The following is a 26,847-nucleotide window of genomic DNA, read 5'->3' on the forward strand; positions in this document are numbered from 1 at the left end:
TGGGGGCCCGCCTGGCTTCATCATGGGCCTCGGAGCCCTGCGCAGATGACGGGAGTTTTTTGGGGGGCCGCCTGGGTTCAGCTTGGGGCTCGGAGCCCAGCGCAGAAGCCGGGAGTTTTTTGGGGGGCCGCCTGGCTTCAGCTTGGGCCTCGGAACCCCGCGCAGAAGCCGGGAGTTTGGGGGGGCCGCCTGGCTTCACCTTGGGGCTCGGAGCCCCGTGCAGAAGCCGGGAGTTTTTTGGGGGGCTGCCTGGCTTCAGCTTGGGCCTCGGAGCCCCGCGCAGAAGCCGGGAGTTTGGGGGGGCCGCCTGGCTTCACCTTGGGGCTCGGAGCCCCGCGCAGAAGCCGAGAGTTTTTTGGGGGGCCGCCTGGCTTCAGCATGGGCCTCGGAGCCCTGCGCAGAAGCCGGGAATTTTGGGGGGGCTGCCTGGCTTCAGCGTGGGCCTCGGAGCCCCACGCAAAACCCGGGAGTTTTTTGGGGGTCCGGCTGGCTTCAGCTTGGGGCTCGGAGCCCTGCGCAGAAGCCGCGAGTCTTGGGGGGGGCCGCCTGGCTTCACCTTGGGGCTCGGAGCCCCACGCAGAAGCCGGGAGTTTTTGGGGGGCCGCCTGGCTTCAGCGTGGGCCTCGGAGCCCCGCACAGAAGCCGGGAGTTTTGGGGGGGCTGCCTGGCTTCAGCGTGGGCCTCGGAGCCCCACACAAAACCCGGGAGTTTTTTGGGGGTCCGGCTGGCTTCAGCTTGGGGCTCGGAGCCCTGCGCAGAAGCCGCGAGTTTTGGGGGGGCCCCCTGGCTTCCGCGTGGGCCTCGGAGCCAAGCGCAGAAACCAGGAGTTTTTGAGGGGGACGCCTGGCTTTATCGTGGGCCTCAGAGCCCCGCGCAGAAACCGAGAGTTTTGGGGGGGGCGCCTGGCTTCAGCGTGGGCCTCGGAGCCCTGCGCAGAAGCCGGGAGTTTTGTGGGGGCCCGCCTGGCTTCAGCTTGGGCCTCGGAGCCGAGCGCAGAAGCCGGGAGTTTTGGGGGGGGGCCCTGGCTTCTGCGTGTGCCTCGGAGCCCCGCGCAGAAGCCTGGAGTTTTTTGGGGGGCCGCCTGGCTTCAGCGTGGGCCTTGGAGCCCCGCGCAGATGCCGGGAGTTTTTTGGGGGGCCGCCTGGCTTAAGCTTGGGCCTCGGAACCCCGCGCAGAAGCTGGGAGTTTGGGGGGGTCGCCTGGCTTTACCTTGGGGCTCGGAGCCCCGTGCAGAAGCCGGGAGTTTTTTGGGGGGCCGCCTGGCTTCAGCTTGGGCCTCGGAGCCCCGCGCAGAAGCCGGGAGTTTGGGGGGGCTGCCTGGCTTCAGCATGGGCCTCGGAGCCCTGCACAGAAGCCGGGATTTTGGGGGGGCCGCCTGGCTTCAGCTTGGGGCTCGGAGCCCACCGCAGATGCCGGGAGTTTGGGGGGGCCAGCTGGCTTCAGCGTGGGCCTCGGAGACTCGCGCAGAAGCCGGGAGTTTTTTGGGGGGCCGCCTGGCTTCAGCGTGGGCCTCGGAGCCCAGCGCAGAAGCCGGGAGTTTTTTGGGGGGCCGCCTGGCTTCAGTGTGGGCTTCGGAGCCCCGCGCAGAAGCCGGGATTTTGGGGGGGCCGCCTGGCTTCAGTGTGGGCTTCGGAGCCCCGCGCAGAAGCCGGGATTTTGGGGGGGGCGCCTGGCTTCAGCTTGGGGCTCGGAGCCCACCGCAGAAGCCGGGAGTTTGGGGAGGCCGGCTGGCTTCAGCGTGGGCCTCGGAGCCCCGCGCAGAAGCCGGGAATTTTTTGGGGGGCCGCCTGGCTTCAGCGTGGCCCTCGGAGCCCTGCGCAGAAGCCGAGAGTTTTTTTGGGGGGGCCCGCCTGGCTTCAGCTTGGGGCTCGGAGCACTGCGCAGAAGCCGAGAGTTTTGGGGGGGCCCGCCTGGCTTCAGCTTGGGGCTCGGAGCCCTGAGCAGAAGCCGGGAGTTTTTTGGGGGCCCGCCTGGCTTCATCGTGGGCCTCAGAGCCCTGCGCAGATGCCGGGAGTTTTTTGGGGGGCCGCCTGGCTTCAGCGTGGGCCTCAGAGCCCTGCACAGAAGCCGGGAGATTTGGGGGAGCTGCTTGGCTTCAGCGTGGGCCTCGGAGCCCCACGCAGAACCCAGGAGTTTTTTGGGGGGCCGCCTGGCTTCAGCTTGGGCCTCGGAACCCCGCGCAGAAGCCGGGAGTTTGGGGGGGCCGCCTGGCTTCACCTTGGGGCTCGGAGCCCCGCGCAGAAGCCGAGAGTTTTTTGGGGGGCCCGCCTGGCTTCAGCGTGGGCCTCGGAGCCCCGTGCAGAAGCCAGGAGTTTTTTGGGGGGCCGCCTGGCTTCAGCGTGGGCCTCGGAGCCCCGCGCAGAAGCCGGGAGTTTTGGGGAGGCTGCCTGGCTTCAGCGTGGGCCTAGGAGCCCCACGCAAAACCCGGGAGTTTTTTGGGGGTCCGACTGGCTTCAGCTTGGGGCTCGGAGCCCTGCGCAGAAGCCGCGAGTTTTGGGGGGGGCCCGCCTGGCTTCAGCTTGGGGCTCGGTGCACTGCGCAGAAGCTGAGAGTTTTTTGGGGGGCCCGCCTGGCTTCATCGTGGGCCTCGGAGCCCTGCGCAGATGCCGGGAGTTTTTTGGGGGGCCGCCTGGCTTCAGCGTGGGCCTCGGAGCCCAGCGCAGAAGCCGGGAGTTTTTGGGGGGGGCGCCTGGCTTCAGTGTGGGCTTCGGAGCCCCGCACAGAAGCCGGGATTTTGGGGGGGCCGCCTGGCTTCAGCTTGGGGCTCGGAGCCCACCGCAGAAGCCGGGAGTTTGGGGGGGCCGGCTGGCTTCAGCGTGGGCCTCGGAGCCCCGCGCAGAAGCCGGGAATTTTTTGGGGGGCAGCCTGGCTTCAGCGTGGGCCTCGGAGCCCTGCGCAGAAGCCGAGAGTTTTTTTTGGGGGGGCCCGCCTGGCTTCAGCTTGGGGCTCGGAGCCCCGAGCAGAAGCCGGGAGTTTTTTGGGGGCCCGCCTGGCTTCATCGTGGGCCTCGGAGCCCTGCGCAGATGCCGGGAGTTTTTTGGGGGGCCGCCTGGCTTCAGCGTGGGCCTCGGAGCCCAGCGCAGAAGCCGGGAGTTTTTTGGGGGGCCGCCTGGCTTCAGTGTGGGCTTCGGAGCCCCGCGCAGAAGCCGGGATTTTGGGGGGGCCGCCTGGCTTCAGTGTGGGCTTCGGAGCCCCGCGCAGAAGCCGGGATTTTGGGGGGGGCGCCTGGCTTCAGCTTGGGGCTCGGAGCCCACCGCAGAAGCCGGGAGTTTGGGGAGGCCGGCTGGCTTCAGCGTGGGCCTCGGAGCCCCGCGCAGAAGCCGGGAATTTTTGGGGGGGCCGCCTGGCTTCAGCGTGGCCCTCGGAGCCCTGCGCAGAAGCCGAGAGTTTTTTTGGGGGGGGCCGCCTGGCTTCAGCTTGGGGCTCGGAGCACTGCGCAGAAGCCGAGAGTTTTGGGGGGGCCCGCCTGGCTTCAGCTTGGGGCTCGGAGCCCTGAGCAGAAGCCGGGAGTTTTTTGGGGGCCCGCCTGGCTTCATCATGGGCCTCAGAGCCCTGCGCAGATGCCGGGAGTTTTTTGGGGGGCCGCCTGGCTTCAGCGTGGGCCTCAGAGCCCTGCACAGAAGCCGGGAGATTTGGGGGAGCTGCTTGGCTTCAGCGTGGGCCTCGGAGCCCCACGCAGAACCCAGGAGTTTTTTGGGGGGCCGGCTGGCTTCAGCTTGGGGCTCGGAGCCCTGCGCAGAAGCCGGGAGTTTTGGGGGGGAGCGCCTGGCTTCAGCTTGGGGCTCGGAGCTCTGCGCAGAAGCCGAGAGTTTTTTGGGGGTCGCCTGGCTTCAGCGTGGGCCTCGGAGCCCAGCGCAGAAGCCGGGAGTTTTTTTGGGGGGCCGCCTGGCTTCAGTGTGGCCCTCGGAGCCCTGCACAGAAGCCGGGATTTTGGGGGGGCCGCCTGGCTTCAGCTTGGGTCTCGGAGCCCACCGCAGAAGCCGGGAGTTTGGGGGGGCCGGCTGGCTTCAGCGTGGGCCTCGGAGCCCCGCGCAGAAGCCGGGAATTTTTTGGGGGGCCGCCTGGCTTCAGCGTGGGCCTCGGAGCCCTGCGCAGAAGCCGAGAGTTTTGGGGGGGGGGCCCGCCTGGCTTCAGCTTGGGGCTCGGAGCACTGCCAGAAGCCGAGAGTTTTTTGGGGGTCCCGCCTGGCTTCAGCTTGGGGCTCGGAGCCCTGCGCAGAAGCCGGGAGATTTTGGGGGGCCCGCCTGGCTTCATCGTGGGCCTCGGAGCCCTGCGCAGATGACGGGAGTTTTTTGGGGGGCCGCCTGGCTTCAGCTTGGGTCTCGGATCCCAGCGCAGAAGCCGGGAGTTTTTTGGGGGGCCGCCTGGCTTCAGTGTGGGCCTCGGAGCCCTGCACAGAAGCCGGGAGTTTTTTGGGGGGCCGCCTGGCTTCAGTGTGGGCCTCGGAGCCCCGCGCAGAAGCCGGTAGTTTGGGGGGGGCCGCCTGGCTTCACCTTGGGGCTCGGAGCCCCGCGCAGAAGCCGGGAGTTTTTTTGGGTGCCGCCTGGCTTCAGCTTGGGCCTCGGAGCCCCGCGCAGAAGCCGGGATTTTGGGGGGGCTGCCTGGCTTCAGCATGGGCCTCGGAGCCCAGCGCAGAAGCCGGGAGTTTTTTGGGGGGCCGCCTGGCTTCAGTGTGGGCCTCGGAGCCCTGCACAGAAGCCGGGATTTTGGGGGGGCCGCCTGGCTTCAGCTTGGGGCTCGGAGCCCACCGCAGAAGCTGGGAGTTTGGGGGGGCCAGCTGGCTTCAGCGTGGGCCTCGGAGCCTCGCGCAGAAGCCGGGAATTTTGGGGGGGCCGCCTGGCTTCAGCATGGGCCTCGGAGCCCTGCGCAGAAGCCGAGAGTTTTTTGGGGGGGCCTGCCTGGCTTCAGCTTGGGGCTCGGAGCACTGCGCAGAAGCCGAGAGTTTTTTGGGGGTCACCTGGCTTCAGCGTGGGCCTCGGAGCCCAGCGCAGAAGCCGGGAGTTTTTTGGGGGGCCGCCTGGCTTCAGTGTGGGGTTCGGAGCCCCGCGCAGAAGCCGGGATTTTGGGGGGGCCGCCTGGCTTCAGCGTGGGCCTCGGAGCCCTGCGCAGAAGCTGAGAGTTTTTTGGGGGGGGGCCCGCCTGGGTTCAGCTTGGGGCTCGGAGCACTGCGCAGAAGCCGAGAGTTTTGGGGGGGCCCGCCTGGCTTCAGCTTGGGGCTCGGAGCCCTGAGCAGAAGCCGGGAGTTTTTTGGGGGTCCGCCTGGCTTCATCGTGGGCCTCGGAGCCCTGCGCAGATGCCAGGAGTTTTTTGGGGGGCCGCCTGGCTTCAGCGTGGGCCTCGGAGCCCAGCGCAGAAGCCGGGAGTTTTTTGGGGGGCCGCCTGGCTTCAGTGTGGGCTTCGGAGCCCCGCGCAGAAGCCGGGATTTTGGGGGGGCCGCCTGGCTTCAGCTTGGGGCTCGGAGCCCACCGCAGAAGCCGGGAGTTTGGGGGGGCCGGCTGGCTTCAGCGTGGGCCTCGGAGCCCCGCGCAGAAGCCGGGAATTTTTGGGGGGGCCGCCTGGCTTCAGCGTGGCCCTCGGAGCCCTGCGCAGAAGCCGAGAGTTTTTTTTGGGGCGGCCCGCCTGGCTTCAGCTTGGGGCTCGGAGCACTGCGCAGAAGCTGAGAGTTTTGGGGGGGCCCGCCTGTCTTCAGCTTGGGGCTCGGAGCCCTGAGCAGAAGCCGGGAGTTTTTTGGGGGCCCGCCTGGCTTCATCGTGGGCCTCAGAGCCCTGCGCAGAAGCCGGGAGATTTGGGGGAGCTGCTTGGCTTCAGCGTGGGCCTCGGAGCCCCACGCAGAACCCAGGAGTTTTTTGGGGGGCCGGCTGGCTTCAGCTTGGGGCTCGGAGCCCTGCGCAGAAGCCGGGAGTTTTGGGGGGGGAGCGCCTGGCTTCAGCTTGGGGCTCGGAGCCCTGCGCAGAAGCCGAGAGTTTTTTGGGGGTCGCCTGGCTTCAGCGTGGGCCTCGGAGCCCAGCGCAGAAGCCGGGAGTTTTTTTGGGGGGCTGCCTGGCTTCAGGGTGGCCCTCGGAGCCCTGCACAGAAGCCGGGATTTTGGGGGGGCCGCCTGGCTTCAGCTTGGGTCTCGGAGCCCACCGCAGAAGCCGGGAGTTTGGGGGGGCCGGCTGGCTTCAGCGTGGGCCTCGGAGCCCCGCGCAGAAGCCGGGAATTTTTTGGGGGGCCGCCTGGCTTCAGCATGGGCCTCGGAGCCCTGCGCAGAAGCCGAGAGTTTTGGGGGGGGGGCCCGCCTGGCTTCAGCTTGGGGCTCGGAGCACTGCCAGAAGCCGAGAGTTTTTTGGGGGTCCCGCCTGGCTTCAGCTTGGGGCTCGGAGCCCTGCGCAGAAGCCGGGAGTTTTTGGGGGGCCCGCCTGGCTTCATCGTGGGCCTCGGAGCCCTGCGCAGATGACGGGAGTATTTTGGGGGGCCGCCTGGCTTCAGCTTGGGTCTCGGATCCCAGCGCAGAAGCCGGGAGTTTTTTGGGGGGCCGCCTGGCTTCAGTGTGGGCCTCGGAGCCCTGCACAGAAGCCGGGATTTTGGGGGGGCCGCCTGGCTTCATCGTGGGCCTCGGAGCCCTGCGCAGATGACGGGAGTTTTTTGGGGGGCCGCCTGGCTTCAGCTTGGGGCTCGGAGCCCAGCGCAGAAGCCGGGAGTTTTTTTGGGGGGCCGCCTGGCTTCATCGTGGGCCTCGGAGCCCACCGTAGATGCCGGGAGTTTGGGGGGGCCGGCTGGCTTCAGCGTGGGCCTCGGAGCCCCGCGCAGAAGCCGGGAATTTTTGGGGGGCCGCCTGGCTTCAGCGTGGCCCTCGGAGCCCCGCGCAGAAGCCGGGAGTTTTTTGGGGGGCCGCCTGGCTTCAGCGTGGCCTCGGAGCCCCGCGCAGAAGCCGGGAGTTTTTTGGGGGGCCGCCTGGCTTCAGCTTGGGCCTCGGAGCCCCGCGCAGAACCCGGGAGTTTTGGGGGGGCCTCCTGGCTTCAGCGTGGGCCTCGGTGCCCCGCGCAGAAGCCGGGAGTTTTTTGGGGGGCCGCCTGGCTTCAGCGTGGCCTCGGAGCCCCGCGCAGAAGCCGGGAGTTTTTTAGGGGGGCAGCTGGGAGTTGCAGGGGGTCAGCTCACGACTGGGATGGGACTAAGAGGCAAGGCAAGCTTGACTCTGCCACGGGACATCTTTACTACTCTTGAGATGGCTCAGTATTCGCTGAGCTGCAGTTGCTGCTGTGAACTCAGGGCAGACCCTTCAGAGGCAGCTGCTGAGCATGCTCAGTTCTCTTGAGCATGCTCAGTATGAGACACGAGCTGCAGCTGCTGACTTCCCTGGAATGCTGGTGGCTGCTGCAGGAGGAGGAGAACGAGCGCACCTGCCTGCCAGATCCTCCAGCAAGGTTTTTTTTCCTTCAGCAGCCAGAGGAAGCAGGAGCCTGAGGAGTGGGAATGTGTCTTGCTGGAGCTCAGCGAGGCTTCTGGGTGGCCGTGGGTGTGAATGGTTGCCGTGGTAACAGGCTGAAGCCTGGATCTGCTAGCCTGGATAAGGCAGTCCTGTCTCTTTGGAGGTTTTGCAAGTCTTTCATGTCTTCCTTTACATGACTTATATTTAACCTTTCTTCTACCAGTGGCTAACAGTTTAAACAGTACATGATAAAATACCATTTTAAATCCATTGCAATTACCCAGCACATCATTGAAACAATTAAAGTAAGAGTTAGAATACATACAAAAACATACAAGCCACCATTAATACACTGGTTAGGAGGTTTAGATGAGGGTATGCCAAATAAAAACAAAAACCCAGCTTCCTCACATTGCCAGAAGCTCACAACAGCAGCTACTGCCCATGACGGTGCAGACTATACTTAGGGAGAGAGCCAACTGGTAAGGTGATATCCAGTTACCAAGCTTGGAAATACAGCAATGTCCCCTTCTAATCTTTCCCCTACTGAGAACATCCTTAACAGAATATAACTGCTGGAAACTTAAAATGAGCGCTGCACTGCACATGTCCCTACACCATTCCATGTTACTGCTGAGCCGGCCTTCCCGCATTGATGAATGGGCACTCATGTATCTTCTAGGGAACAGCGGGTCACAGCATTGCTATCTCTGATCCTTCTAATCTATTTGAAACACTTATGATCCACATTTACCTTGAACTCACAGGTTGTTATTCTGAATGAGCCAGCCAGTGCCTTGAGAACCATTCCATGCGTTGGAGTACATTATATAATTTCATTTGGCTACTCTATTAATTTGCATTCTTTTGTACAGTTCTTTGCATCTCCACTGGGGAGAAAACCAGAGCGGCAATACCAGCTCAAGTGACATTATGAAGATTGCCCTCTAAAAGTGCTTGTTAAACAGAAAGCAGAGACTGGTATAGACAAACAGGTTTATCAACTCATTACATTTCTTGAGTGGCTTAACCAGATGCTTCTTTACCTGGAAATGTTGACAATTTATTCCTGTGCAGGGAGAGGCTGGTAGGGCCCTTTCAAGGCGCGTTCTTAGGAACGGGCTTTGAAGCTAGTATTAGGTATATTAGGGTGATGTTCCCGCCACACATCGACTAGTTCCAACTGCTGGAAGTTAGATCTAGCTGAAATTGGAAAACTAGATCCTGCTTTTTTCGATGACTTATCCCAGTATCGATCTTGTACTGCATTAAAGTCTCCAATTATCATTACCGCATTCTCAAACAGATCTTGGGGGCTTTTTGCACGGCTTCAAAATCGCACAATGGTTGCCAATTGGAAACGCTATTGATTTGCCATAACGCACGACGTCGTAGACAATCTGCAACACTCCTGAAACCGATCAGCAAAAAGCGCTTCGTTGTAGCGCTTTCAGGGGAATCCCAAAAAGTGGATTCACCCTCCGGAAAGCGCTACACTCTTGCAAACAATCTGCAACACTAGCGATAAAGACTTGTGCGTTAACATTGTTGCGGTTTCTTCAAAGTCCCTCCTCCTGAGCCTGTCCTCCAAACTTCCGGCGAAGCGATCGCCATTTTTTTTTCTCCGAGCGAGCGGGGATAAACGCACCAGCGAGCCTCTTTCTGTTTAGAGGCTTCCCTGGCTTCAGTCCTTCACCTTTAGTCACTAAGCACAAACCACATAAAAGCCCGTTTGCTGAAATAAAGTCCCTTTATTTTTTACACATTAATTCAGCCGAAAATCGGGCCCGTGAGAGGGGGGGGGATTTTTTTTTATCACTCGAGGCAGCGTGGCAACGATCATACGATCAAACGACAGCTCACATTAGGCAGCTGGATGGGTCTCTCCATTGCAACGAATCTACACAGATTCGTTACAATGGGTCTGTTTTTTTTTTAAAAAAAACCTTTCTTAAAGGGAAAGGGGCTGTTTGGGAGCATGCTAACGGCTGCCCATTGGCTGCTTGACGGCCAGGGGCGGGACAAGCTTGGAAATAGCGCTTCCTTTTCTGCCGAGACCGGAAGCTGTGGGAAACGCTACAAAACGCAACTGGATTCCACTACAAAGGCAGGTATGCATAACGACGAATTCCACTATTTTAAATGGCGATTTTTCGTTCAGTGACCAATTTGCAACAAAGATCCCGGTGCGTAAAGCCCCTTGCTGTTGAGCAAAAAATTCTGTGTAGAAGATCTCTTTGGCATTGTTAGGAGCATATAGATTCACCAACATAAAAATTTGACCATCTGGTAATTTGATCCTTAAAGAAATATAATGGCCATCAGGATCATTGGATACAATTTCTACGTCTAAACTGATTCTTAACATAAACTACAACTCCTCTTTTCTTTATATTGGCCGAGGCTTGATCTACGGCTTGATACTGGTCCTCGGACCGGGGGTTGGGGACCACTGCACTAAGGTTTTGATCCCGTCTATTATTTCTGATAATTCCTTCTTACAATTTAGAAAATCCCTTGGACTGCTCTTTGAGTTGATGTTTGAGCGCTTCTTCTGTTGATGCTTTTAGTTCTTTGCTCTGTTTTCCCAAAAGACAGGCTATTTTTGCCATATCTGAACCTTCTTCTTCAGAAGCCTCTGATTCCAGTTCTAAGTCTAGATGTTGAGGTTTTGGCTTATCTTTATCTCTTTTTTTATACAAGTTTTTTTTATTTTCATAAAGATAGAAATATAGAATACAGTATGAGTTATTAATACAAAGAATAGTAAAATATAGTCATCATTTGAAAATGTACGACCCCACATTAACTACACAATGATATAAACTTTTGCCCAAAACTTATAATCTTGTTCACGTTTGAGTCTAAGAGCCATCCACATTTCCACTACATTTAAGAAAAGAGGCCTATTTAGTTATACAAAAGATGAAATCAACTTACTTAAGAGATCGTAGACCTCACATTAACTGCTTAACACAATCTAAGAGCTGTCCTGACAGATATTTCTAGGATTAAGTTAAATGCTTAACATTAAACATTTCTTGTAGAACAGTATGAGCTTTGGCCCTGTATCAATACCCTAATGAAAAGAAGAGAAAGTAGGGCTTTGCCCCAAACTTATAAGCTTATTCACATTTCGGCCATATATAGGGGAAAAAAAGAAGCCTACTTTATTACCAGAGCCTCTTGTGGCGTAGAGTGGTAAGGCAGCCGTCTGACAGCTTTGCCCATGCGCCTGGGAGTTCAATCCCAGCAGCCGGCTCAAGGTTGACTCAGCCTTCCATCCTTCCGAGGTCGGTAAAATGAGAACCCAGCTTGCTGGGGGGTAAACGGTAATGACTGGGGAAGGCACTGGCAAACCACCCCGTATTGAGTCTGCCAAGAAAACGCTAGAGGGCGTCATCCCAAGGGTCAGACATGACTCGGTGCTTGCACAGGGGATACCTTTACCTTTACCTTACTTTATTACCACTTTTATACTTGACACATTCTAAGAGCCATCCTGACAGGTATATTTTCAGATTTAAGTCGAGAGCTTAACATTAAACATTTTCTGCAGACCAGTATGAGCTTTAGCCCTACAGCAATACACTAGTAAAGAAAGAATAAAGGGGGGAAAACCCCGTTTTATATTTCTGGCACTAACGATTATATTGCCTATATGCCTACAGAAGAAAAGAAAAGAGAGAGAAAGAACCACTGCTTCCCCTTTCCCTTCCCCGGTCTCCTTAAGGGGGTCTCATATCGAGGCTTGCTACATCTTGTTGTTCCCGTAGACTTATATTCTGTCCCGTTGGCCTTTGGCGTAGAAAGTGCTCTTTCCCGCAGAATATGCATCGATAAATCTTGAGGCAGTTGCACCTCCTGGACTCCAGTATCAATACAGTTTTTTTCCCGAAGAGCTCCTTTAAATCGATTACTTTCACAACAGATCCATATATGACTTCAATTTCCCAGATGTGTGCTGGGAAACAAACTCTGCGAAGCGTCCTCAGTCATGCAAGTTTCTGACCTGCCTGGCTGACAATTTCATTTATCAAATGGTAGATGAACCCACAAGAGGTTCAGCCATACTGGACTTAATACTGACCAACAGGCAAGAGTTGGTGGATGAGGTGAAGGAGGTGGGGACCCTAGGGGGAAGTGACCATGTCCTCATAGAATTCCTTTTGAGATGGGGAGCCAAGGAAGCTTGTAGCCAGACGCGGATGTTGGATTTTCGTAGGGCAAACTTTAATAAACTCAGAGACATGATGAGTGTCATACCATGGACGAGAATGCTGGAAGGGAAGGGAGCATGTGAAGGGTGGGCGCTACTCAAACAAGAGCTATTGCATGCTCAATCAATGACTAATCCAGAAATACGAAAACACTGCAGGAGCTCTAAGAAGCCTATTTGGATGAACAGAGAACTTCAAGAGGAACTAAGAAAGAAAAGGAAAATGTTCAGGAAATGGAGGGAAGGACAGAGCTCTAAAGAAGAGTACCTACAGGTTACTAGGCACTGTAGATCAATCATCAGAAAGGCCAAAGCTGAGAGTGAGCTAAGATTGGCCAGGGAAGCCCATTGTAACAAGAAAAGATTTTTCAGTTACGTGAGGAGCAAACGTAAAGTAAAGGAGTCAATAGGCCCGCTGTTGGGTGCGGATGGACAAACTCTAACGAAAGATGCAGAGAAAGCAGAAAGGCTTAGTGCCTATTTTACATCTGTTTTTTCCCACAGGTCTAAGTGTTTAGGCACATCTAGAGATGGCTGTAGCCAAAGGATAGTGTCTGGGTGGCAGGTTATAGAATCATAGAATCATAGAGTTGGAAGGGGCCATACAGGCCATCTAGTCCAACCCCCTGCTCAACGCAGGATTAGCCCTAAGCATCCTAAAGCATCCAAGAAAAGTGTGTATCCAACCTTTGCTTGAAGACTGCCAGTGAGGGGGAGCTCACCACCTCCTTAGGCAGCCTATTCCACTGCTGAACTACTCTGACTGAGAAAAACTTTTTCCTGATATCTAGCCTATATCGTTGTACTTGAAGTTTAAACCCATTACTGCGTGTCCTTTCCTCTGCAGCCAGCAGAAACAGCATCCTGCCCTCCTCCAAGTGACAACCTTTCAAATACTTAAAGAGGGCTATCATGTCCCCTCTCAACCTCCTTTTCTCCAGGCTGAACATTCCCAAGTCCCTCAACCTATCTTCATAGGGCTTGGTCCCTTGGCCCCAGATCATCTTCGTCGCTCTCCTCTGTACCCTTTCAATTTTATCGATGTCCTTCTTGAAGTGAGGCCTCCAGAACTGCACACAGTACTCCAGGTGTGGTCTGACCAGTGCCGTATACAATGGGACTATGACATCTTGTGATTTTGATGTTAACATGGATAGAGAGGTGGTCGAGAGGCATTTAGCTGCACTGGAAGAGTTCAAATCCCCTGGTCCGGATGAAATGCACCCGAGAGTACTCAAAGAACTTTCCAGAGAACTTGCACAGCCCTTGTCCATCATCTTCGGAACCTCTTTAAGGACTGGAGATGTCCCGGAGGACTGGAAAAGAGCAAACGTTATTCCGATCTTCAAAAAAGGGAGGAAGGATGACCCGGGAAACTACAGACCAGTGAGTCTGACCTCTGTTGTGGGGAAGATAATGGAGCAGATATTAAAGGGAGCGATCTGCAAACATCTGGAGGACAATTTGGTGATCCAAGGAAGTCAGCATGGATTTGTCTCCAACAGGTCCTGCCAGACCAACCTAGTTTCCTTTTTTGACCAAGTAACAGGTTTGCTGGATCGGGGAAATTTGGTTGATGTCATTTACTTGGATTTTAGTAAAGCTTTTGACAAGGTTCCCCAGGATGTTCTGATGGATAAGTTGAAGGACTGCAATCTGGATTTTCAGATCGTTAGGTGGATAGGGAATTGGTTAGAGAACCGCACTCAAAGAGTTGTTGTCAATGGTGTTTCATCAGACTGGAGAGAGGTGAGTAGCGGGGTACCTCAGGGTTCGGTGCTCGGGCCGGTACTTTTTAACATATTTATTAATGATCTAGATGAGGGGGTGGAGGGACTACTCATCAAGTTTGCAGATGACACCAAATTGGGAGGACTGGCAAATACTCCGGAAGATAGAGACAGAGTTCAACGAGATCTGAACACAATGGAAAAATGGGCAAATGAGAACAAGATGCAATTTAATAAAGATAAGTGTAAAGTTCTGCATCTGGGTCAGAAAAATGAAAAGCATGCCTACTGGATGGGGGATACGCTTCTAGGTAGCACTGTGTGTGAACGAGACCTTGGGGTACTTGTGGATTGTAAACTAAACATGAGCAGGCAGTGTGATGCAGCGGTAAAAAAGGCAAATGCCATTTTGGGCTGTATCAACAGAGGCATCACATCAAAATCACAAGATGTCATAGTCCCATTGTATACGGCACTGGTCAAACCACACCTGGAGTACTGTGTGCAGTTCTGGAGGCCTCACTTCAAGAAGGACATCGATAAAATTGAAAGGGTACAGAGGAGAGCGACGAAGATGATCTGGGGCCAAGGGACCAAGCCCTATGAAGATAGGTTGAGGGACTTGGGAATGTTCAGCCTGGAGAAAAGGAGGTTGAGAGGGGACATGATAGCCCTCTTTAAGTATTTGAAAGGTTGTCACTTGGAGGAGGGCAGGATGCTGTTTCTGCTGGCTGCAGAGGAAAGGACACGCAGTAATGGGTTTAAACTTCAAGTACAACGATATAGGCTAGATATCAGGAAAAAGTTTTTCTCAGTCAGAGTCGTTCAGCAGTGGAATAGGCTGCCTAAGGAGGTGGTGAGTGCCCCCTCACTGGAAGTCTTCAAGCAAAGGTTGGATAAACACTTTTCTTGGATGCTTTAGGATGCTTAGGGCTAATCCTGCGTTGAGCAGGGGGTTGGACTAGATGGCCTGTATGGCCCCTTCCAACTCTATGATTCTATGATTCTATGATTCTATGATTCATATATCTTTTGATTGATTCTTGTGCACTGTTGCTTTGAAATGGCTGTATGTCTTTTTAAGAAGGGTGTCCTTATCTAGGCTGCAGGACTCCGACATCCCCTTTTCCATCTCCAGAATTTCATATTTCTCTTCTACTGTTGGTTTTCCACCTTGTTTAGAGCTATCATCAGCCACTGTTATTGATCCATCATTCCTGTTAGAGACTTCTTCCTTGCCGTCTTGGATCTCCTTGAAAATATTTTTGAGCATTCCTTCTGTAAATGCTTTCAAATCTTGGGTTTGTTCTCTATTAGATGAGCCAATCTTTTTAACATAGACATGTTTTTGGCTTGAAAATCAACAACCAGCCTCAGACCATTTTACAAGTGGCCAGTAGAGGTCCTCTGTTTTGTCCTCTGACTACCCTGGCACTGGCATGTGACGTATTGAAGTCAGTAAAGCAGATATTCTCGTACTGGAACAGAATTCTCATGAGATCTTCCCATTCACAGCTCTTATCTCTTATCTCCGAAAACCAAAACAATTGCAGTAAGAGCTTTTGCCAATTAATTTGAGTTGGTTTAAGTCCTTCTTCTGCTTAGAAAGGAGAATTAGCCTGCCTCATACCGAGGTGGCTTCGGGCAGAGCAGAGCAAAAGGAGGGGGGAAACCAAGGGCTTTGATGCAGGAAGAGAGACGAAAAAAAGACCGATACTTGCAGTAAATGATGTTTTGGAACTCAGCAGATGTCCTCCCCTCAGTTCACAGCATTCATTTGCAGTAAATCGTCGTGTAGGGTTGAAGCAGATTCTTTAACATTCTTTGAGAAAGAGAGAAAAGTCTGAGATAGAATATGGCGGTCGTCCTCTTGACCCGAAATGCTGACAGCCTATAATCCAGGGAGATATACTCCCTAAAGGATTGGAGCCGGCCCCAAGAACTTACTGGGTAGAAAGGTGAGGTGGGGTTTGCGTACCCCTCCTCTTTTCTGCCAATTGCTTCCACAATTGACCCCTTCAGAGATTGCACTGCAAATGCACTGCAATCCTCTCAGAACAACATCTTTGTCTCCAAAACACTGTCACATTAACTATAAAATTCTTTCTTGGTGATCTAGTTTCCTTTGGAAGTTTTCTATCTCTTTTTTCAGACCTACATCAGAAACCAACAATAAGAACAGTAGTGTAGTATTTAGCAGTACATAATTAGGAAAATTAAATTAAATAAGTGCATACACCAACTGTATTAATACAGTAAAATAATAATAATATTCATTTAGTTACCCAGAGTATTCCCTGATTTGCCCTGCAGTGCCTCCTTATAGAAAGAGCTTAGAGGTTTAGGTTTTTTACCCAGTCATGGGAGTAGGACATGGTGAGAGAAGGTCGTAATATGTAGCTTTGGCAAGCCAAAATCTCATGAACCAATGCTCAGTGTTGGATCCATCGGAGGGAGGGGACATGTAGAACAAGGGGTGTGAAGACCTTGCAGCAGAAAAAATGGGGGCTTCCTTCTCCATAGCAAAGGGTTAATAGCGCAGCTTCCAAGGGAGGTCTCCTGGACCCAGAAGCCACAGGGAGGCAGACGATGTACTGGAGGGGGTTCTGAAACGCTGCACCATATTTTGGACGCCACTAAGACATCATTCCCCCAACCTGCAGAGCCTTGTGCACGCACCACAGCCTTCTGTATTCCCAGAGCTGCAAGGAAAAGTTTTGTGCTTTCACGACAGATGAGAGATGGTTGGGAGGCTTGGGAGACTACCTCTCTGCAGAAAGGGGTCTAAGTTTCAAAATTAGAAGAACCATTATTCTGTGAGCAAACTCTTCCTTTGGGGGATACCCTTTGGCAAAGGGGGATAGTACAAATAGGGGAGGGAGTGGACTTGGAGCTAGGGGTGGGGTTGTTTTGCAGAGGGGTGGTAATATGTAGCTTTGGCATACAGCAGGAATGGCCTAACTGTGAATTGCCATGTCCATGGACTACAATTACCATGAGCCTCTGCCAGCCCGTTGGCAGAGGTTCATGGGAATTGTAGTCCATGGCCATATGGAGTATTGCAGTTTGGACACCCCTGGTACACAGCTTTGGCCTGCTGGCAGGCTGTTTATAACCATCTTGAGATGGGTAGATGCAGCTCAGTGAGTCAGTAGTGTTGTTAGTTCTGGACTGGAAAATTCTTGGAAATTTGGGAGCAGAGCTTGGGAAGGGCAGAACTTGGGGTCAGAAGGGGTCTCAGGGAGACGTAATGCCATAGAGCCCACCATCCAAAGCAGCCATTTTCTCCATGGGAACTGATCTGTTATTTTCTAGAAATCCATTGTAATTCTGGGAGAGTGCCAGGCCCCACCTGGAGGTTGGCAACTTGAGGTGAAAAGTTCCTGGACCCCAGCAGTTGACACTCCTCTCCTTCCTCACCCCCACACTGGCCTGCTCTTTCCCCTTTCCCTATCAGTCAATTTGATGTGTTCTCCATCCCCATGGCCGGCCATAATCTCTTTGTCTCTCTCTGGCGGGGGGCATCCGGGTGTTACAGGCGTTCAGGGCTGCCCCGCTGGATCCTGGCCGCTTGTCTCTTCCTCTCCATCATGGTGATGCTGTGGCTCAGCTGCGCCAGCCTGGTGACTGCCCCAGATCAGCACGTCAAGACCCAGGTGAGGGAAACCGAGGGGCGTTTCTGGGAGCTGTGGGTCACAAACTCAAAGGTGTAGTGGGAAGATGGCAGTTGGTTATGAATTCATTCCTCCTTTTTTAAAAAAATAGGGAAATTTGGGGTTCTGCTTGTCTGGAAGAGTACTGAAATCCACATTGCTGCCATCCATGCCAATGTGTCTGTGCTCTTAAGTTACCCTGCATCATGGCTTTCCGTTGTTTTAAGGCTGCCTAAGGATATTAAATTAAAGCTGAATTTGAGTCCAGTAGCTCCTTGGAGACCCTCAAAATGTTTGGCGTATGAGCATATGTGAGCCAAAACTCCCTTTTTATCTGACAAAGGGAATTTTAACCCTTGAAAGTTCACAGCCTCCAAATTTTGTTGGCTCCAAGTCTAACTGTTCTGCTACAGTTCAGTATGGCTGCTGCTCTTAAACAACACCCAACATAAGATTACCAAGCCGATGGTGCTGTATACTTCCAGACAAACAACTAAGAAGAAGAGGGATAGGAATATTTTAAGTAGATTACGCTGGTGCACTAAGATGAGTTAATACTTTTAATGCTTTTATTGAGGTGGTTATTGTTAGTGTTTTTATGGTTCTATTAATATTGATTTAAAGTTAATGTACTTTTGTTTTTTTCTGAGCCGCTAGCGATTTAATAATAATAATTTAATAATAATAATAATAATTTAATAATAATTTAATAATAATAATAATTATTATTATTATTAATATTATTATTAAATAATAATTTAATAATAATAATATTAATAATAATAATAGTTTTGCATCAGGGATGAGCTCTGAAACTCAGCTACTTTTTTTGTACTAATCCTTTTGGGAAATGAGTAAGACAGATAAGGGTATTCCCAATGTAAACAAGGATCCTATAAAATACAGGAGAGGTAAGACGGTACCAAATCAACAAAAGTTAAAGTGGCTAATAGGGAATCTGTTTGTTTTGGAGCTGAGGTTTCCCCACTCAGACTCCTCCTGGCAGAATTTGGGACACAAATAGAGCAGATTGGAATCTAGAGTTTCTTCCTGAGCCCATAAAAGCCGCAGGTGAATGATTTGCAAGCCATTGTGCCTGAAGCGGCAGGCAGGGCCAATGCAGCCATGAGAGCCAGGCATTGTTTCCCCAAAGAGATTCTTGCCTTCCAGCATCCAAAAGAACAACAAAGATGCAACGTTGGAAATTTGAAAATGCAAAGCTGGAAATTTGAAAAAACAATGTGCATCATAGACTTGGGATTTTAGGGCCAGAACCTATAACTGCCAGATGGTTTTCCAGCAGGGGTCAGGGATCAGTGGCAGAGGACCTGCCGGGCATGCAGATGTTCCCAGGTTTGATTCCTGCCATCTCCAGTTAGTGTTTGAGCAGTCTGAGCAGACCAGCCTTTTTCAGCCTTTGGAGTGTGGAGGAACCCCTGAAATAATTTCCAGGCTTTGAGGAGCCCCCAAACTGATTACATGACCCTTCAGAGAGGTGGGTGCAGAAATAAAATGTGGGAGTCAGCCAGTCCAGGGGATCATTTACCATTTCCATTGTGGAGAAAGAGACTAGGCCTGTAGAGACACAGGGGAAGGGGGCTCCAGGGATGTCTATTGACGTCAGCAGCCATCCAAACTTCTGGGAAAGGCCGTGTAGCTCCTGGGGAGCTTTTGCATAATCCCTGGAGTAGACAGAGCTGCTGTCAGTCTGAGTAGATTGTATTGACTCTGATGGACTGAAGGTTTGATTCAGTATGAGGCAGCATCACGTGTGTCTGTTTTGCAGCATGTGATGTTGTGGTTCAACCGCTGAATGGCCACACAGGGTCCACAACATATAATTAATTAAATGTAATTAAAGAGAGAATTCTGGCTGAGAACTGAAGGAACATTCTAGATATGTCTTCCAAGATCTGTCCTGGAGACTTAAAAATCATTGACCACCAATGAAACATCACTGAGCCAGCATGGTACAGTGGTTAAGAGTGGCAGCCTCTAATCTGGAGCACTGGGTTTGATTCCCCACTCCTCTTCCACAGGCAGCCAGCCGGATGACCTTTGGCTAGTCACAATTCTCTTAGAGTTCTCTTAGAACTTTCTCAGCCCCATATACCTCACAGGGTATCTGTTGTGGCGGGAGGAAGGGAAAGATGTTTGTAAATTGCTTTGGGATTCCTTCCGGGAGTGAAAAACGGGGTATAAAAAATCCTGCTCTTCTTCTACAGCTCATGAATCAGGATACAAATGAACCTATTCCTTGAAGTTCATGGAGGATGGAAAGTCGCAGCCAGCTTACAGTGACCATGCGGTTTTTGGGGCCAGGGATGACACAGGATGGTGGGTACAACCAGGAGGCAGACCCAACCCCCAAATGTCAGGGACTGAGGTTATGTACAACTCTAATAGTCAGTCTCCAGCCCTTCAGACAGACTGTTTTTACAGGATGCCTTTTAAAGTGAATGTATCGTTTTCTTGAATACACACATCTTACCTTCAGGCACTTGATTCTGTGGTGGCAAATGCTGCTGAAGAAATGTTTTTGAAAGTCTCCACTAGGGGTGCAAAAAGACCCTGATACTTTTCAGGTTTGAAAATATTCATGGACTACAACTGTTGGAGATTGATGAAAGATCTGCTCTGATAACTCTGGACCGCCCCCCATCTGTTATGTAATTAGTTGGAGGAAATTAGATAATGTCATGTTTTTAACTGAATATTTTAATGATATTGTTACCTGCTCTGAACTGTATTAGAAGGATGGGTTAGAAGAATATTCATTCATTCATTTAATTACCATGAGTCTCTGCCAACATGACCAATAGGCAAGGACTCATGGGAACTGTAGTCCATGAACAACTGGGGAGCCACAGTTTGGCCATCCCTGACCTATGGGGACCATCATAGTCAATGGTTCCCGTAGGTTATAACTGATCTAAGGGGGCTCTGAGGGGGGCTGTTTTTTGAAGTAGAGGTTTTACAGGACAGCTATGGGTGCCTCCTCAAAATACCCACCAAGTTTTAAAAAGTTTGGACCAGGGGGTCCAATTATATGAGCATTCAAAGAAGATGCCCCCATCTTCCATTATTTCCAGTGGATGGGGGGGGAGGCATTTAAACTTTAAAGGATACATGGTCCTATTAAAATTTAAATGGCTTTTCCAAGCCATGGTAGCAGCACAAGTGAATTCCGAAGGCATCTAAAGGGACTGGGAGCCCTTTAAATACACTCTAACTGCGATTATTTAGCACAGTGGTTTTCAGCCTGGGGGTCGGGACCCCTTTGGGGGTTGAACAACCCTTTCACGGGGTCATGGCAGTGCAAGCAGCTTGGCGTGGGGGACACCATCCACACAACAGCCTTGTGGTGGTAGATTGAGATGGAGCGTTTGTCTGTCTGGAGCAGCAGAAAAGAGCGAGATTGGTATGGTGGGACAAGAGGCAGAACTGAACTGAGAAACCCCAGGGGGGGGGGCAATTTATATACAATCATGAACAATGGAACTTTATGCCATTGGTCAGTTTCAGTTTAATTTCTATGAAAGAACACTTGCATAATTTTATGGTTGGGGGTCACCACAACAACATGAGGGACTTTATTAAAGGGTCATGGCATTAGGAAGGTTGAGAACCACTGATCTAGCAATTCCGAATAATATTTTTGGGATTTTTCAGGCTGCCCATTTTGGATAGCCAGAAAAATACGAAAGAAATATTGATGGATTTTTTAAATTTTTAGATATATACCCTGCCCTTCACTGCATAGCCAATCAGACCTTCAGTGGCCAATCGGAAGCCATGCTGGGCAGAAGCCCTGTCTGCTTCTGAACAACACTTGGCTAGTGTTGGCTAGTACTCCCAGGAATGGTGCTGGTGAACCGCTGTACTATGCCATTCCCCAGTTTGTGGGTAGCTCTGGCATATCTCTAAGATTTATTAATGCATCCTATGTCACTATCTTAAACCTTTCAGGTCAGGGATGCAGGACAGGGTTCTCCCAGTGTGATTCAAAGCAGAGATATGCTCCCTTAAGCCCACTGACTACAATGGATGTGGAAAGTTTAGCTCTGTTTTGGATTGCACTTTTATTTATCCTTGTTGGTTGAATCTATCCAAAACCAAACTGGAAAGGAAATGCAGAATTTCCTTAATGTAGATATAAATTGCTGAGATGGGGAGGGAGGGAGGGAGGGAAGGAAGGAAGGAAGGAAGGAAGGAAGGAAGGAAGGAAGGAAGGAAGGAAGGAAGGAAGGAAGGAAGGAAGGAAGGAAGGAAGGAAGGAAGGAAGGAAGGAAGGAAGGAAGGAAGGAGAACTTTTTTGTACCCTGCTTTTTAATACCCAAAGGAATCTCAAAGCACCTTGCAATCACCCACCCTTCCTCCTCCCACAACAGACAGCCTGTGAGGGAGGTGAGGCTGAGAGAGCCCTGATGCTACTGAAGAAGAAGAGTTGGTTCTTGTATGCTGCTTTTCTCTACCCGAAGGAGTCTCAAAGTGGCTTCAAATCGCCTCCCCTTTCCTCTCCCCACATATCAAGGAAGCTTGTAGCCAGACATTGTAGCCAATGTTGGATTTTCGTAGGGCAAACTTTAATAAACTCAGAGACATGATGAGTGTCATACCATGGACGGGAATGCTGGAAGGGAGCATGTGAAGGGTGGGCGCTACTCAAACAAGAGCTATTGCATGCTCAATCAATGACTATCCCAGAAAGACGAAAACATTGCAGGAGCTCTAAGAAGCCTATTTGGATGAACAGAGAACTTCAAGAGGAACTAAGAAAGAAAAGGAAAATGTTCAGGAAATGGAGGGAAGGACAGAGCTCTAAAGAAGAGTACCTACAGGTTACTAGGCACTGTAGATCAATCATCAGAAAGGCCAAAGCTGAGAGTGAGCTAGGATTGGCCAGGGAAGCCCATTGTAACAAGAAAAGATTTTTCAGTTATGTGAGGAGCAAACGTAAAGTAAAGGAGGCAATAGGCGCACTGTTGGGTGCAGATGGACAAACTCTAACGAAAGATGCAGAGAAAGCAGAAAGGCTTAGTGCCTATTTTACATCTGTTTTTTCCCACAGGTCAAAGTGTTTAGGCACATCTAGAGATGGCCGTAGCCAAAGGATAGTGTCTGGGTGGCAGGTTAACATGGATAGAGAGGTTGTCGAGAGGCATTTAGCTGCACTGGAAGAGTTCAAATCCCCTGGTCCGGATGAAATGCACCCGAGAGTACTCAAAGAACTTTCCAGAGAACTTGCACAGCCCTTGTCCATCATCTTCGGAACCTCTTTAAGGACTGGAGATGTCCTGGAGGACAAGAAAAGAGCAAATGTTATTCCGATCTTCAAAAAAGGGAGGAAGGATGACCCAGGAAACTACAGATTAGTGAGTGTGACCTCTGTTGTGGGGAAGATAATGGAGCAGATATTAAAGGGAGCGATCTGCAAACATCTGGAGGACAATTTGGTGATCCAAGGAAGTCAGCATGGATTTGTCTCCAACAGGTCCTGCCAGACCAACCTAGTTTCCTTTTTTGACCAAGTAACTGTGTGCAGTTCTGGAGGCCTCACTTCAAGAAGGATGTTGATAAAATTGAAAGGGTACAGAGGAGAGCGACGAAGATGATCTGGGGCCAAGGGACCAAGCCCTATGAAGATAGGTTGAGGGACTTGGGAATGTTCAGCCTGGAGAAAAGGAGGTTGAGAGGGGACATGATAGCCCTCTTTAAGTATTTGAAAGGTTGTCACTTGGAGGAGGGCAGGATTCTGTTTCTGCTGGCTGCAGAGGAGAGGACACACAGTAATGGGTTTAAACTTAAAGTACAATGATATAGGCTAGATATCAGGAAAAAGTTTTTCACAGTCAGAGTAGTTCAGCAGTGGAATAGGCTGCCTAGGGAGGTGGTGAGCTCCCCCTCACTGGCAGTCTTCAAGAAAAGGTTGGATACACACTTTTCTTGGATGCTTAGGGCTAATCCTGCGTTGAGCAGGGGGACTAGATGGCCTGTATGGCCCCTTCCAACTCTATGATTCTATGATTCTAACAGACACCCTGTGAGGGAAGTGAGGCTGAGAGAGCCCTGGAACAACAGTGACTGGCCCAAGGTCAACAAGCTGGCTGCATGTGGAGGAAGAGTGGGGAATCAAATTCAGCTTTTCAGATTAGAGGCTGCCGCTCTTAACCAATACACCATGTTGACTTTCGAAGATGAAGTCTGGGATGCGTTTAAAGTATGTTTTGGAATGGCTAAAACAGACACAGTCTTTTTCTTCTGAGAAGAAGGTACCAGATAATCTACATTCCGAAAACCTGATGTAGTAGCTTCACGTTTAAAAGTACACTCTAAAAACATTATAAGGCTGGTGCAAAATGCAGCTGCTAGGGTCCTCACTGGGACACCTTGGAGGTCCCACATCCAGCTGCATTGGCTACTGATAGCTAGCCAGTTCAGATTCAAGGTTTTGGTTTTAACCTTTAAGGCCCTCCACGGTCTGGGACCCACATACTGGAGGGACCGCCTTGCGCCCTATGCCCCCCACAGGGCCTTACGCTCTGCGGGGACAAATTTGTTGGTCATTCCTGTCCCCCGGGAGGCGCGTCTGGCCTTGACCAGGGCCAGAACCTTCTCAGTCCTGGCCGCTACCTGGTGGAATGAGCTCCCGGAGGAGCTGCGGGCCCTGCGGGATTTACTAGCTTTCTGCAGGGAGCTCTTCCACGAGGTCTATGGTTGGGGCCAGCGCCTCCTTTTAAAGATCGGGCCACCTATTTCTTTATTTGTTAGGGCCATATCTGCAGTGCCCTCGAACTTCTTCTCTGGGAGTGCTGCCGCTATCGAGGGGGGGGATGGTTGGGGTGGGTAGGGTATATGTGTTTTATAGGAGATTTTATGTATTAGGGGTTTTATGGTTTTATATGTTGTCACCCGCTGCAAGCCTTAGGGGGGCGGCAGGCTATAAATTAAATAATAATAATAGTAATAGTAATAGTAATAATAATGAAGAACCCGGGGCAAAAATCTAGTGATCTCATTGAGTTTTTGAAACAAGTGGCATCCAGAAGTGGTTTGCGATTTCCTGCCTGTTCTTATTGAGGGTTGCCTTGGCAGTCTCCCATCCTAATACTCACCCATCCTAAAACTAATACTGCCATCCTAATACTAACCAGGGCTGACCCAGATCTGATGAGGTCAAGTGGAACTGGAACATGACTTTCCACATGGGCTGATTTCCCTGATGAAGCAAGATGGCAAAATACTGACTTTCCTGTTGGCTGTCAGAATTGGCTAACGCATACGCAGCGGTATTAATCCAGATCAATCAGTTTGGTTTTGTCCCTGAAAGACAAATCTCCAGCAACATCCTTATCCATGGTTCCTCTATATATTTGTGAAACAGCCTGGGGGGTGGAACATGTCTGGCTGTCCAAGTTGGAATAGGGCCAATCAGGGTATAGCCAGGTGGCTGCACCCTGATTGGCCCTGTCTCTGCGGCTCCCGCCCTCCATCCCTGGACTCTTTGCTCTAAGATACGCCTCAGTGCCTGGAGCCAGCAGCAGGTAAAAGGAGAGGGTCCTGGGCAAAGGGTCATGGTGGAGGACCTGCTAACGAGGACCTCTTGGCCTGCTAGGCTGGGCCTGCTAACGAGGGTCACTTGGCCTACTAAGCAGGGCCTGCTAACGAGGGCCTCTTGGCCTGCTAGGCTGGGCCTGCTAAGGAACTCTGTCCCGGGCCTGCTAACAAGCTGGCCAGCCCCCGCCCACGCCACTTGATCCGGCTGTGAGCTGCGGCCCAAAGCCACCTAAAGCTGCCTGGCCGGGGGCCAGGGGAGGGGACCTTTTCAAGGCCCGTTCTTAGGAACGGGTTTTGCAGCTTGATTAACTTACTTGTAAATGTTATTTTTCTCTACAACTGCAGCCATCTGGATCGCCCAGACTAGCCAAGCTAGTCAGAGCTAGGAAGCTAAGCATGGTTAGTATTTTGTTAGTATTTGGGTGGGAGACCACCATGGAAGGCCAAAGACACCCTGCAAAATGGCAAACTACCTCTGAACATCCCAGATAGTAAAAAGCAGGATACAAAAGCCCAGCTCTTCTCCTCCTCCTCCTCCTCCTCCTCCTCATGAAAGCTCACATCTTGAATAAAATTTTGCTGGTCTTAAAGGTGCCACCAGACTCAAGATTTCTTCTGCTGCTCCAAACCAACATGGCTACCCAATTGAATCTTCTACTTACAGAAATAAATTCTGGTGGGTCGTTGCGTTGGTCTGAAGCAACAGATCAAAGTTCAAGTCCAGTGGCACTTTGAAGACCAACAAAATTTGATTTTTGGGTATAAGCCTTATTTCGGGCACATGCAGATGCCATCAGATTTGAACTGGGTTGGCCTTAAAGGGGTCACTGGATTCAAACTGTTTTCTTCTACGTAAGTACATCTCAGTATGGTTTCAGAGGTAGCTGTAACAGTCTGAAGAAGAAGAAGAAGAAGAAGAGTTGGTTTTTATATGCCGCTTTTCTCTACCTGAAGGAGTCTCAAAGCGGCTTACAGTCGCCTTCCCATTCCTCTCCCCACAACAGACACCCTGTAGGGTGGGTGAGGCTGAGAGAGCCCTGATATCACTGCCTGGTCAGAACAGTTTTATCAGTGCCGTGGCGAGCCCAAGGTCACCCAGCTGGCTGCATGTGGGGGAGTGCAGAATCGAGCCAAGCATACCAGATTAGAAGTCCACACTCCTAACCACTACACCAAACTGCTAGGAGCTTTGACTCTCGAAAACTCATACCCTCCAAAAATCTTATTGGTCCTTCAGGTGTTACTGGATTTGAATCTATCTCATCTCCGTATATTAGTATTGACTCTGGCATCTTAAAGTTGTTCATATTAGTTGTAGTGGTGGGTACTGCCTTTTTCTTTCTCTTGAAAACATGGTGTGGGATTCGCACTTTTCTTTGGTCTCCCCAAAGAAAGTGGAATGTTATATGTTAATCTGCCACGCATTCCTGATGCAGCTTTTCAAATGAACGGATTGTTGCCTTTCATGTGCATTAATGGATATTTCCAGGAATAAAGCATGTGAGGGAAAAGACCGTGTTCTATCATGGGCTCCCTTCAGGAATTGCTGTGTCTTTTTAAGTCCTTCCAGATGCGTTTAGTCAAGGAAATGACCAGTCACGTGCTCCTACACATGTCTCCTTGGATGCGGCGATGGAAAGTGCTGTCAAGTCGCAGCTGACTTATGGAGACCCTTCATAGGGTTTCGAGACAAGAGAGGTTCAGAGATGGTTTGCTATTGCTTGCCTCTGCAGAGCAGCCCCTGATTTCCTTGGTGGTCTCCCATCCAAGTAATACCCAGGACCAGCCGTACTCAGCTTCTGAGATTTGGCGAGATCTGGGTAGCCTGGGCTATTCTGGTCAGGGATTGTTCAGTCTCTATTATTATTATTATTACTACTACTACTACTACTACTACTACTATTCTTGTTCTTATTATTACTATTCTTGTTATTATTTACGTGCATCCCCTACCCTTCCCCAGAGGCTCAGGGCAGCTTACAAAGGGTTAAAATATATAAGCAATATATTAATTTGTAGATTTTAGAAATATTAAAAATTAATAAATGTAAAATAACTAAGTTGGCCACCCACCACCTCCTGCCCCAAGTGAATAAAAGAGAGGACTGAAAGAAGGGGTGGCCAGACTATCATTACCATGAGCTACTGCCAGCATGGTGCAGGCAGGGGCTCAAGGTAATTGTAGTCCATGGACATCTGGAGAGCCACAGTTAAGCCACCCCTGCATTATAACCTTAGCCAGTTCCGCAGGGCCTGTTCTGCCTGGCCTATGGCAGAGGC

General features: G+C 51.4%; 1 protein-coding gene across 9 annotated transcripts in view; it reads left to right on the forward strand.

Moving 5' to 3' along the window:
• Window positions 1-26,847, forward strand: part of TMEM59L (transmembrane protein 59 like) — a 74,559-nt gene that overhangs the window by 42,695 nt on the left and 5,017 nt on the right. For 4 of the 9 annotated variants that reach the window (XM_077331617.1, XM_077331619.1, XM_077331621.1 and 1 more), the window contains one exon: window positions 16,872-17,013. In XM_077331617.1, the coding sequence (XP_077187732.1) occupies window positions 16,872-17,013 (142 nt within the window). Of the gene's footprint in view, window positions 1-16,871; window positions 17,014-19,235; window positions 19,348-26,847 lie in introns of all 9 variants that reach the window. The other 5 variants (XM_077331618.1, XM_077331620.1, XM_077331623.1 and 2 more) reach the window with 3 other exon arrangements.

The sequence above is a fragment of the Paroedura picta genome, chromosome 4, assembly GCF_049243985.1.
Source record: "Paroedura picta isolate Pp20150507F chromosome 4, Ppicta_v3.0, whole genome shotgun sequence".
NCBI classification, from domain to species: domain Eukaryota; kingdom Metazoa; phylum Chordata; class Lepidosauria; order Squamata; family Gekkonidae; genus Paroedura; species Paroedura picta.